Here is a 12,411-nt window from a genome sequence, read left to right on the forward strand (position 1 = left end):
GCATGAGTTTTTTTATGTACAGTCCTCACTGCTATGGCCATGGCTAAAGTCTGAGCATCTCTCTCTTTTTTTTATTTTTAAAATGTTTAATGTACATTCTTCTTCTTTTACATTTAAGATAACTGGGTATTCTTAGTAGTTCTAGTTTTTAAGAGAAATTCATAAATGTCATGTTTGTTACAGCAAGGTCATAATTTTCATATTTTTATCTTAGCTTGTTGATTTCATTATTATTATTATTATTATTATTATTATTATTATTATTATTATTATTATTATTGTTGTTGTTGTTGTTGTTGTTGTTGTTATTATTATTATTGATGTTGTTGTTGTTGCTGTTGTTGCTGTTGTTGTTGTTTTGATTATTGAGAGGTTTGACATACTCTTGCTCTTGGTTAATGGATGAATGAGTTAAAGAGTAACATTACTAAAAATCTAAATGAAATTGAATGGCTACAGACACAGATACCTTTATCTGGGGACATTTATGATTAATAGTTGTTTAACTGACAGCCATTAATTAGTCTCTTTTATGTCTTTGAGAAACTTGTGTTTTTAGTCAGTGGATTAATTATATTTATTTGTAAATGTCAAATTAATGCAGCCGTGTAAGTCACAGTGTCATTATTTAGAGACTGTGACCTGATCAGCAAATGAAAATGGAAACTGGAGTGAATTGGCAGAGACATGTAAAGAAATAACAATTAGTGCATCAGTTTATTCCAAAGAATGAATCAAAAGATCCAAAGTACTTATTAACAATAATTAATCATAATGGTGAACAGGTGTTGAATTATTATTATTCTGACAGAATAAAAAAAAAAAAAAAAAAAACTTTTGACACCAATGCACACCCATAGATGCATATCTATATTGTTAGGAGGAGGAGCACAAACAAGACCGTCCACATGTATATAGTTACGAGGAAGCTTTTTTATAGCAATAGATGAGAGAATAGCCTCACAGAACTCAGATTATTATTGTTGTTCGGTTCAGTCTTTTGAGTGTCTGCCACAAAGGTAGGATCTGCATTTCACAGGTATGTTCGTTTTGTTCAAATTTTTGTTCTTTTTAAAAAATATCTTTACTTTATCTTAAATATTCTTTAATTCCTTTAAAACAAGAAGCATCTAAGAATAAAAAAGTTAATATTAAGACTGATATGTTTTGATATGTCTGAGAACAGCATTCTTTTTTTTTATTGTAGTCGTACTTATGTAATCATGATGACAGGTTTACCCATAAAAACCCAGTGCTAGTTTTGTGGCAGTTCTCAAATCCATTTTTCTCTCTATTTAACCTTTCTTATGTGAGTCATGACTATTTATCATAATACTATTCTCTGTATTTTGCATTTTTAGTGTGAATTATGTATTTTCCTATATTTAATTTACTGATTATGTAGATGTTCATAAAAGCTCAGGTTAAAGTTGAGGGTTATTATATCAGAAACAGAAAAACTTGAAGAAAAAGTGATTTTTTTAAAGTAAAGATAGCAATAGCTGAACGTAAAAACAATTGTATCCATCCACTGTCATTAATTCAACTCCATGGGTTTTACTGGTAAATCAATGTTGTTTAAGATGATGGTGTTTCCAAGTTTACTACAGAGCCTCTGAACGTCCAAATGGGTCATATCTGATGACCATGAAAAGATGACTAACTGCATTTTACACCAGTTATTTACATGTATTGATGGGATAAGTGGATCAACAGATATTAAACATTTTACAGCAATAGATGATTTTGATTGCCAGTGGCCATTCGGGTCTCTATAGGTTAAGGGTTGTTTCTGTTGTGTTCTTTTATTTGTTATGAAGATCTTCACCGTTTCCCTTTGTTGGTATCAAAAAGTTTCACTCCAGCTGTTTTAGTGTTTTCTTCTACCCTTTAAATCTTGTCAGACCTGATTATCTGGGGTTATTTTGTGCAGGACCACATCTTAGCATAAAACTAGACAAATATTGATGTACATACTGTCTTTCTGCTTCTTCTCTAGTATGGTTCAAAGAGTGGCAGTAATTGGTGCTGGGATTTCTGGTCTGACTAGTATTAAGTCCTGTCTGGATGAAGGTCTGGAGCCCACCTGCTTTGAGAGCAGTCATGACATTGGGGGTCTGTGGAGATTTAAGGTGAAAGTCATTGTTACTACATATCATCAGCTCTAAATCTGATACCAGATATCTAAAAATTACCTATAGGTGGATTTAACCATATCCTTACTGAAACCAGACCTCTAATGTTACATATTAACTTATATTAACTATCGCTGCAATAGCTTTAGATCAGTGTAATATGTCCTCATGCCTGAAGGACAGCACAGATGGATTTCCACTCACTCCCAAAATTGCATACACAGTATGTACCATATTTGCATATATAACTTTCCGTTAATGGTGTAAAAGTATTTATTTTATTCAGGTTTTAGGAAAGGGATAAAAGAATACAATTGACCAATAAGGAAACAAACTCCTTCACCTTGAATAACGACATTTACACAAGACTTGTTATTCTGCCATAATCACCACTAATTAATCTTACTTAGCAGTGGCGATTTCTCATAGACTGCAAGGGAAGCCCGGCTTTCCCTAAAATTACGAAAATTAAACGGTATATGTTCGGTTGTGTTGACATTTCATTGACTACAAATGTGTTAGAACACGTTCATCTCAAAGATGAGTTCGTTCAGAATCAGCTTTATCACAAACCAACGGACGCGATGTTGTTCACTTCTCATCCATTCCCGTTGCGCTGTTTTCTCATACATCTCTGCTCAGTGCATTTGTCCGTAGACTGCGGGCGTCTATGGGCTTCAATGGGACTGAGTGGAACAGTTATTTTCATTGCGTCAAAACTGGACGGTAATTGGATAAATGCCACGATGTTGTCCCGCCCCCAGACGCCGGGCGTCTCTGGGGGTGAATGGAGCTGTGGGTGGAGCTCAGCCGGGCTGGACGCCAGAATCCCACGTGCTGATTGGAGGATCGGTCAAAAGGCTGAATCCCGTTTGATTGACAGCTAGTTTCAGATCTCCTCCTTCACTGACACAGTTCAATTTAATACCGTCGCACATTCTGCTGTGAAATCAAGAGAGAAAGTACAACGAAATTAATCGTTCATTTCTTGCACTGTAAATAAAACACACTCATTGTACTTCCTTGTTTCAATTTAACATAATTTCAGTGTTTTCTTGTTTCAGTTACATAATTTAATCATTTCTTGTTTGCGTTTAATATCGTTTTGTAGATAGTTAAATCAGTCAAACTGTCGGCTAGGTCGGAGTGAAAGGAGCATCTCTTGTTTAAAAAGGCTGAAGTCTTACGCCCACAACACAATGGGCCAAGGCAATCTAAGCAGCCCAGCTCTGCTGGACATTCAGAGGACACTGGTTAAGTCCCTGGGAAAGACACCTACTTGGTATGATAAGGTCACTGAGCATTTTCTTAATTCTTTTTTTTTTTTAATTTTTTTTTTTTAATGTAAGCCGACAATGAGCTTCCCCTGTCTGAAAGACGAGCAGCCGCCACTGTTACTTAGTAATAATTAAACTGGAGACAAACTGTTTCAAATTGTTTAGTCACCACCATAGTCCTTGTATATGTGGCCCAAAAATAATTAGAACAACATACCAAGTGAATAACAAGAAATACTTGTCTAACATTTCATATTGCATTATTGTTCAGTTTCCACCTCTGTTCCATCTTCTGCCTGTAGGAGGAACCAGAGCCTGGGCGAGCCAACATCTATTTCTCAGTGATCCTCAACAGTTCCAAAGAGAGGATGGCCTTCAGTGACTTCCCCCCTCCAGCTGAGCTTCCTAATAACATGCACCACTCTGAGGTCCTGCAGTATCTTCGGCTCTACGCTCAGGCCTTCAATCTGCTACAGCACATATACTTTCAGGTAGGTGGTCTGTAAGTATGTCAGAGGTCTGCTGGTAAAAGCACATCCTGGCAAAAACAGATAACTTTTTTATTTCTGTTTATTAAAAAAAGAACATTATATCCATATTTATTTTTTCAGTGGGTGCTTTTTGTGAATTTGAGGCCTTTTACATCTGTGTGCATATTAGGGATGCAACGGTACAGGTTATCCACGGTTCAGTACGTATTGCAGTTCTTGAGTCATGGTTCACGGTACAGTACGATACGGTACGGTACGGTACGGTTTGGACGCAGAAGCAAGCTGTGAGCCAAAGCATAGCTGGGAGCTGATGGAGAACCTTAAGGCTCATTTACATTCACTGTATGTACATAAATAGGTTTGTCTGTTTCTAACGTTGTCATGGTATTTGTCCGTTCCACAGGTGACTAAATTTTGTTATTTTTGTGTTAGAGCATTTAATTAATTGGTTGTAATCGGGGTGTGAAGGGGATTTTAAGCAACATAGTAAAAAATGCTCCAGGAAAACATCTCTCACCCCACCTTTAAGTTTTGAGCTTTCTCTAATAAGACATTAAACTGAGTGCACAAGCTTTGACAATGCAAGCTAAGTCATTTTGGAAGAAAGACTCACTTTTCAAAAGCTCATTATCAACTGAACCACATCCTGAAGTGTAACAGGGAAAGCCTGGGATGTCATCTGTTTGCTACGCATCCTGAACTGTTCATGAGTAGTTAGCTTGAAGCCAAACGGCTGTTTCATTCATAGGCCACCGAAACAGTGTGAGTGAACATCATTATTCCCATTGTTCCTTGCTTTGTAGATTACTATACACATATTTTCGTTTCTTTCTCATGTGCACCAACGTAATGGGCCTCAAGAGTTTTTTTTTCAAGCGTGCTCTTCTAAGACTGAGTGAACTGGTGTTATTAGACTGTACATTCAAGTGCATTAGGCGCAGAAATAGTGTTTAGTGTAAGTTTAAATGGTAAATGTATATTGTAAGGTGTTTAATCTGGTTTTAGGGTTCCATCAGGCCAAGTTATAGTGTTTGTGGTTGCAAGGGTTTGGGGGATATTTTATATTCTTGCTAGCACTGTGTCAAAGGTAACAGGGTCTTACCAAGTTTACATCATTTCATATTAGCACACTTACATACATTTTACACATGCATAAACACCCACACACAAATTTTATCTCATACATTCTTACATACTATTTCATGTGAGCATAAAGGTAAGATGAAGGTCACCTATTTATTACATTTCATCAGACAAGTGGAATTGCATTTATTGTTGTTTTTTTTTGTTATATATAATTTCTGAAGATTTACATAGTGTATGTCAGCTACTGGTAGTATTTCTTCAGTGGAGGCACCGCGAAAGTTTATTTAAATCATAGGCCTACTGTTCTAAGTGTAAAGAAAAATGGCCTAACTTTAAAGGTAGACAAGAACACCAGTAAATTCACCATCACCAACTGGAAACCCAGGATCCTGTGTGTTTGAATGTGACTCTACTGTAAGCAATGCACTAAAAAGGGGTTACATGTGTCTGATTTTGTGTCTCAGACCACTGTGACTGCTGTGAGTAAAGGCCCAGATCCAGCTGTGGAAGGCCAGTGGGTGGTGGAGACAGAGGGGAGAGATGGGCAAAGGCAGACTCATGTGTTTGATGCAGTGATGGTTTGTACTGGACACTTCACCAAACCACACCTGCCACTGCAAGACTTCCCAGGTATCTGGAACATTTCTACTAATTTTGAGTTGCAGTTCAATTAAAAATGTATGGCATTATACAGGGTGTCTCAAAGATGCATGTAAGAAGGTTGGTTCTCCTGTCAGTGTCCTTGACTGTACTGATGGTGATCTGAAAGCCCTCAGTGGCAGCCATGGTTACCCATAATAGGCTAATTGCTAATCCTAGGTTTTGTATGTGTTATAATGGGTAAAATGTACCGGCTGAATTTCCCTGCAGAGATGATAAAGTGAGTTAGCATTAACCTTAATATTTTAAAAGTGATCCACATTTTGTTTTTATGTTTTTTCAAATGTCATTCAAAAAATGTCATTTTGATGTGCAGAAGTGACTGAAACTCCCAGTTTTCTGTAGGAAACACAAACAACAAAACTTCTCCAAATTAAAGGAAAACAACAAAAAAGCCTTTAAAATCAATAAGTCTAATAAAAAAAATTTTTTTAAAAATCAAAATGACAAAAAAATATGTTTAGCTAGACTTATCCAACATTACACCACAGAGAATGAAACGTCCTCTGGACCATTTTGCATGTGTGTCAGAAAGTGGGGGTAGTTTCAATATTGACCACCACCTGAGGAATTTTGCCAAAGGAAATAGTTACAATATAATTAATCCATTTTAAAGGGGCTATATGCCACATTTCTACTTTGAATATTTTTTTAAATGACCTAAACATATCATTATTATTATTATTGTTTAGAATAAAGAGCTCTGAAATTATGGAAAAGATGCCAATGTACTGGGTTATAGAGATATGGTCACATTGATTTATGTGACCACTAGAGGGAGTAGTGAGTCACTCTGCAGATCTCCCAGGGCAAGGAAACTAACACCATGGATTAGAGTGACCAGATGGGATGAGAACCACAAAGAAACAACTTTTAGAATCAAAGAAAATAACCAAGTGATAAAAGCTGGAAGCACTATTTTAATGTTCACCACTGGACACAGTTCTAATTGAAAAACTTTTCTTTTTTTTTCTACATAGGTGAGTTTGAATATGAGGCTTATGAAGGGTTAATGCTGCTATTGACAACACAAACTGTACAGAAAACCAAGGTGAGACCAAGGTTTTACTGGGGCTGTTTTCAGTCTAAATGCAGAGCTAAGCTAACAGAGCTATAATGTAAACTATTGGCTGATACAGAACTGTAGAAGGAAATGACATGTGAGTGGCACATCTTGACCTTGATATGGTTCTGTGGACAGGACTCATCAGTTAGGGTGCAGAATAAATACCTGACAGTGACACAGACAAAAAGCAAGGAAAGGAAATTATATATGTATATACATATATATATATATATATATATATATATATATATATATATATATATATATATATATAAACTACATCTCTGACCGTCTGTATGGAACTATCTGATACACTGTTATACATTTCCATGTCCTTTATGTCCAGGTATTGAGACTTTTGAAGGCAGGTATTTCCACACCTGGGAATACTGCAATGCTGAGGGTCTGCAGAGGAAAAGAGTGGTGGTGATTGGTGTTGGGGGTTCTGGGGGGGATATTGCTGTGGATATAAGCAGAGTGGCTGAGAAGGTACAAAACAAAGCAAAATATTTACATGTTGAATGTCTGCACACAGTGCACTAGTCATTAAAAGAATATAAATGCTGAAAATGCAAAAGATGGGCAGAATTAATTATACTAGAATGTGATCTTTTTTTGTGTTCTTCAGGTATACCTTAGCAGCAGGAGTGGAGCGTGGGTCGTCAGCCGTGTAGGACAAGGGGGGATCCCAGTGGACATGTTAGGAAATTCCCGAATGGATATGATGCTGCAGAAGTTCTTTCCCTCATGGAGTGTCAGAACAGCAGAGAAGAAACTGAATGATGTTTTTGATCATAGACTATACGGCCTGAAGCCAGACCACAGGTAACCAACTATACTTAAGTCCGAAACACCTACATGAAGTGTTTAACCATTCAGGGGATAGTCTGGTGATATACAGTACTGTACAAAAGTTCCAGGCCAACATTAGGTTTGTTGGTTTAGTAAAGTTCTAAAAATCACACATATTTATTTTTCAGTTTCTGTTTTAAGATCCATTCTGGATATATGTGAAGTACAACAGCAAAAACAAAAAGTAAAGTTTCACAGAAAAAACAGCTTCTATAAATTAAAGTGGTGGTATTTAGTGTGACCTCCCTTTTTGTTCAAAATGAGATTTATTACATTAATTTCTGATATTTTATACCAGGTTTCAACATATGTCACATGTCACTAACTGTTTCTGCTGCTTCTTACCGTAGGGTCAGAGGTCACACAAAATAGTGACTTTAACATTTACAGTCCATTTAGTTCCTTTTTTTTTTCAATTAAGGCTGTGCAGATACTTCCTGTCTTTTCTTGTTGTATCTGAAGAAAGAGAATGAGTAATAAATATGTATGTTCATTTCAACCCTGCAAAAACAACAAAGCTAAAGGTGGCCTCAGACTTTTGCACAGTGTTGTAACTGTATGAAGAGTGGATCTTGGCTGAAATACTAGCCTGAGTATATCAGGCAGTTATTTTGGGAAATCTTGTTACAAATAAAACAAAGAAATGGTATTATAGGTATTTAATGTTAATTTGTCAAGTCAAAAATGTATTTATTTATTTATACTATTTATGTATTCATGTTTTATTCCTATTCCTGCATTGATGGTTCATATAAACAACTTCAGGCTTTCTGTTTGTAGTATTTTTGCGCAGAATGCTGTTGTGAGTGATGAGCTCCCAGGTCGAATAATCTCAGGTCGCGTTCAGGTCAAACCAAATGTCAAAGAGATCTGTGGTTCCAGTGTCATCTTTGTCGATGGCAGCATCATAGACAAGGTAACTATATGCCATTAGAAGTACTTATGTTTCTTGACTGCATCTTAAAAAAAATCACATCTGCATAACTCGTCCTAAGGAGTACTGTACTTTTTTGATCATCGTAAAATTTGAAGAAATTTTCTAATTTGAAAATACAGTATACATGTGCCAAACAGGTGGATGTAGTGGTGTTTGCCACAGGGTACAACTACAGCTTCCCCTTCTTGCCCCCAGCATTGCAGTCTAAATCTGGGTACAGGCTGCGTCTATACAAGCATGTGTTTCCTCCTGGATTGACTCGGCCCACGCTGGCTGTGGTGGGCTTTGTTCACGGTCTCGGATCTCTCACCCCACTGGCTGAGATGCAGGCCCGCTGGGCTACAAGAGTGTTTAAAGGTGAGTGTCTTATTTCACACTTAATGGTGGGGTGCAAGATGTTTTCCTGGAGCATTTCTTACTATATTGCTTAAAATCCCCTTCACACCCCGATTACAACCAATCTATTAAATACTCTAACACAAAAAGAAAAAAATTTAGTAACCTGTGGAATGGACAGGACTGAAAAAACACCATCTAATCATTTTTGAGCACCCAATCAAAATGATTGAATGGTGATATGTCCATCAAACTCAACTGCCATTTGTCCCTCCCCCCTCTGCATGTACCCCTCTTGGTGCATGAATTGTGCATTCTCAGAGGCTTGGAGCACTTGTACAGGAAATGAAGCCAGAGCTAGAGCTTGGCTATATTAGGATGGAAAGTTCACTGGCAAACTGTTTTGTCACTAACAAAAATCACTAGTAAGTGTAACGTTAGTCAGATAGGTATGAACTGGGGCTGTTCTGTAAGAGCGGAGGCGTTGGAGGAGACTGAATGAGGTATGCATGGATCTGGGCCGCCAGAGCCGGGCAAATTGTTCCTGTGCAGCGCTCGTGAACCCTCGAGAATCAGCATTACCCATGCCAGTACTCTGGAGGCGTGGCTTCTGAAGAAAGGGGTTTGGACTTTTGAATTGAGTATTTTGAAATGTAATGTAGCTTGCTCCAACTGTTTTTCTAAGATCTCATACCCCACCTTTAATGTGTTTTTTTCTCACTGGCTCATTATTTAATAATAGCTTAGGGTCAGGCCCACAGAATGATTGCATGGCGTTTCATAGGCTGCATGGAAATGATGTCTCATTCTCCCGGAACCATTCCGTCACAAGCCTGATGATCCTGATCAATCCTGGCATTGTCCAATCTTATTGACGTTAAAGACATGAGAGGCTACTTACTGCATCAGTTAGAGTTAAATAAACAGCCTGGGAAAAAAACTAACTGCCTGGATTTAACTGAGCAAATAGTTCAGATCCTTCCATGGGTAAGTACTGCAGTGGTTCATAATGGTTCAGCTGTAACAGGTTATTCAATTCTAACTGATGCAGTAAGTAGCACTCGGAGAACGCAGACTTCCACCAAGGCAGATCAGTCCCCCCCCCCCCCCCCCCCCCGATCACCACCAAAATTGAATCATTTGTTCCTTGTGCCAGAATCAACATTTCCTGAAAATTTCACCTAAATCTGTCCATAACTTTTGGAGTTATCTTGCTAACAGACAAACAGACAGACAGACAGACAAACCTTGATGAAAACATAACCTCTGCCGTCACACTTGGTGGAGGTAATTAAGCAGGAATTAAAGCAGGTTGTAGAAATCCACTTGATTTTTGCCAAAGGAATATAAAGATAGCTTTGCAGCAATGTCCAAATACACAAATAAATGTACCAAGGACTAATAAAAGTGGGTTTAGCAAAATATGACCCCTTTAAATCAGGCAGGTAGTGAGATCAGACTGCAGGCACAAAAGCAGCACAATTTGTAGCACTATTAGCCAAATCAATTCTTTGTGAATTTAATGTACAGTTCATAGCCTAATGTGGAGATTTTTCTGTGAAAAAACATATTTATTTACATTTAAAGATGCGGGAGACTTTCGTGACAAATTTTTCATCAAATCTGTAAAACCTCAGTCATATCCTCAGTATCATGAATCTGTAAGTCTTTCTGTGATTACTCAACTGAATCTGTTGCATTACGGTGAACAATGTCGAAGTGCCATCCACCATAAACAAACCATGTGTTTACAAACAGAGCTGGGAGGTAACTTGGGCATCTCTGGAATATTGTCACGATGTGCATTGTGGGAAAGGGAGGTTCGCGCAGCTGCCTGACTGGCAGTGGCAGCACAACAATATAATATTATATGGATGAAACAAACACAACACAGAAACGGCTGAAACGCGGAAACGGCTGGAGGAATATGCATAGAGGGAGCTCCTGCCATTTCCGCGTCGTGTCTGTTCCAGCTGCCACTTTTAGGTGGGTGTGGCTACCCAAAACGCACGTCGTGACACAATTCTGAAGATGCCCAAGTTACCTCCAGGCTCTGTTTGTAAACACATGGTTTGTTTATGGTGGACAGCACTTAGAAATTGTTCACCGTAATGCAAGAGATTCAGGTGAGTAATCACAAAAAGACTTACAGATTCATGATACTGAGGCTGTGACTGGGGTTTGACAGATACGATGAAAAATTGGTCACGAAAGTCTCCCGCACCTTTAACATATTATACATCAAAAACTTATTTGCTTGTCATGCTTGTGAATACACAGAACCTGATTCATAATAAATATATTGCATTAATATCACATTCAACTTTTCACTTTTTGCACAGTGAAGAGATTGAGTTATAGAATCTCTCCAAGTACGTGACAATCCAGTTGACCTTTCCCTTAATTTTTTCTGTCTGCTCCTCTTGAATTTTTTACAGGATTAACATCATTACCCTCAGAGAAAAACATGATGGAAGAAATTGAAAAGGACACAGAATTAATGCATCAGAGGTAAGTCAGGTCAATTTGAAGGTTATCACTTATTTTTTCATTTACTAGAGATGTTAATAAAGGATGCAGATGAAAATGCCTCCTTATGCAGTTTTATAGACTTAATACAACCACACAGAGCAATAATATGTGGAAATTATTAGTTGTTTTTTTTTTTTTTTTTGTCGAGCAGTCTCTAAAAATTCTACCTACTCACCAACTTTGTTTAGAGTTGAACCAGAAAAATGTTTAGGGGGTAAAATGTTAGGACCTAGGAAATGTAAATCTTCACAGCTGTCAATAATTACATTTAGATTAAGGTGAACACTTTAATCTACCTACAAGAAGCATTTCTCTGCTGTAAACGTTATTAATTTCTTTCAACAAGTTCAGCGTAGTCTTACTATAATGGTATATATTACTGAAGGTTGTTTTGATTGTCGCAACTGTTCATTTCATTCTCTTTTTATTTCTAGGTTTGTCCTCTCTGAGCGCAACCCCATCCAAGTGGACTATATTCCTTACCTGGACTCTCTGGCAGACCTGGTGGGGGTTCGACCAAACTTACCATGGCTTTTTCTGAAAGACCCCAGACTGGCTCTGCAGGTTTTCATGGGTCCCTGCACTGCTTATCAGTACCGTCTGACTGGACCGGGCCAGTGGGCTGGAGCCCGTCAGGCCATATTGACCCAGTGGGAGCGAGTGCTTCAGCCTTTCAGAACCAGAGTGATACCAGAACCAGAAAATAGACTGACATCTAAACTAAGGATCATGTTAGTTTTCTCAGGTACTTCCCTGCTGTGTCTCATCCTTTGCAAGAAAAAGTGTCTCTGCTCTGTTTTTTCCTTTCTCTTAGTCCCTAAATAATGTCAAAAGGATCACAGAGGCTGCAGCGAAGCAGAACACCAGAGTGGTACCAGAACCAGTTTCTGCCAGGTTCAACCATATTCAGAGACTTTAGATTGTTCATGTGCATAATGTACCCAAACATGGAAATAGTTGCTAAAAAATGACTGTAAAAATGCAAATGTACTTTGACTGAATTTTGCAGTAACAACCACAGTGTTGAGCTGCAGTTGGC

The 12,411-nt window shown here is 37.9% G+C and overlaps 1 protein-coding gene across 1 annotated transcript; it reads left to right on the top strand.

The window, feature by feature from the left end:
- Positions 1–2,000: 2,000 nt before the first annotated feature.
- LOC115418170 (dimethylaniline monooxygenase [N-oxide-forming] 5-like) lies at positions 2,001–12,411 on the top strand. Its single transcript, XM_030132557.1, has 9 exons — positions 2,001–2,132; positions 3,715–3,903; positions 5,454–5,619; positions 7,062–7,204; positions 7,344–7,540; positions 8,348–8,483; positions 8,642–8,861; positions 11,279–11,351; positions 11,807–12,411. The coding sequence occupies exons 1-9, from the start codon at positions 2,001–2,003 to the stop codon at positions 12,195–12,197; spliced, it is 1,647 nt and encodes a 548-aa protein (XP_029988417.1). The 3' UTR covers positions 12,198–12,411.

This window comes from Sphaeramia orbicularis, chromosome 4 (assembly GCF_902148855.1).
Source record: "Sphaeramia orbicularis chromosome 4, fSphaOr1.1, whole genome shotgun sequence".
Lineage (NCBI taxonomy): Eukaryota > Metazoa > Chordata > Actinopteri > Kurtiformes > Apogonidae > Sphaeramia > Sphaeramia orbicularis.

Bases quoted from the DNA above. Each gene is read 5' to 3' on its own strand.
- LOC115418170 (XM_030132557.1), top strand. From the start codon at position 2,001: ATGGTTCAAAGAGTGGCAGTAATTGGTGCTGGGATTTCTGGTCTGACT. The intron at 2,133-3,714 runs GTGAAAGTCATT...TTCTGCCTGTAG, and splicing joins GGGGTCTGTGGAGATTTAAG to GAGGAACCAGAGCCTGGGCG. The intron at 7,205-7,343 runs GTACAAAACAAA...TGTGTTCTTCAG, and splicing joins TAAGCAGAGTGGCTGAGAAG to GTATACCTTAGCAGCAGGAG.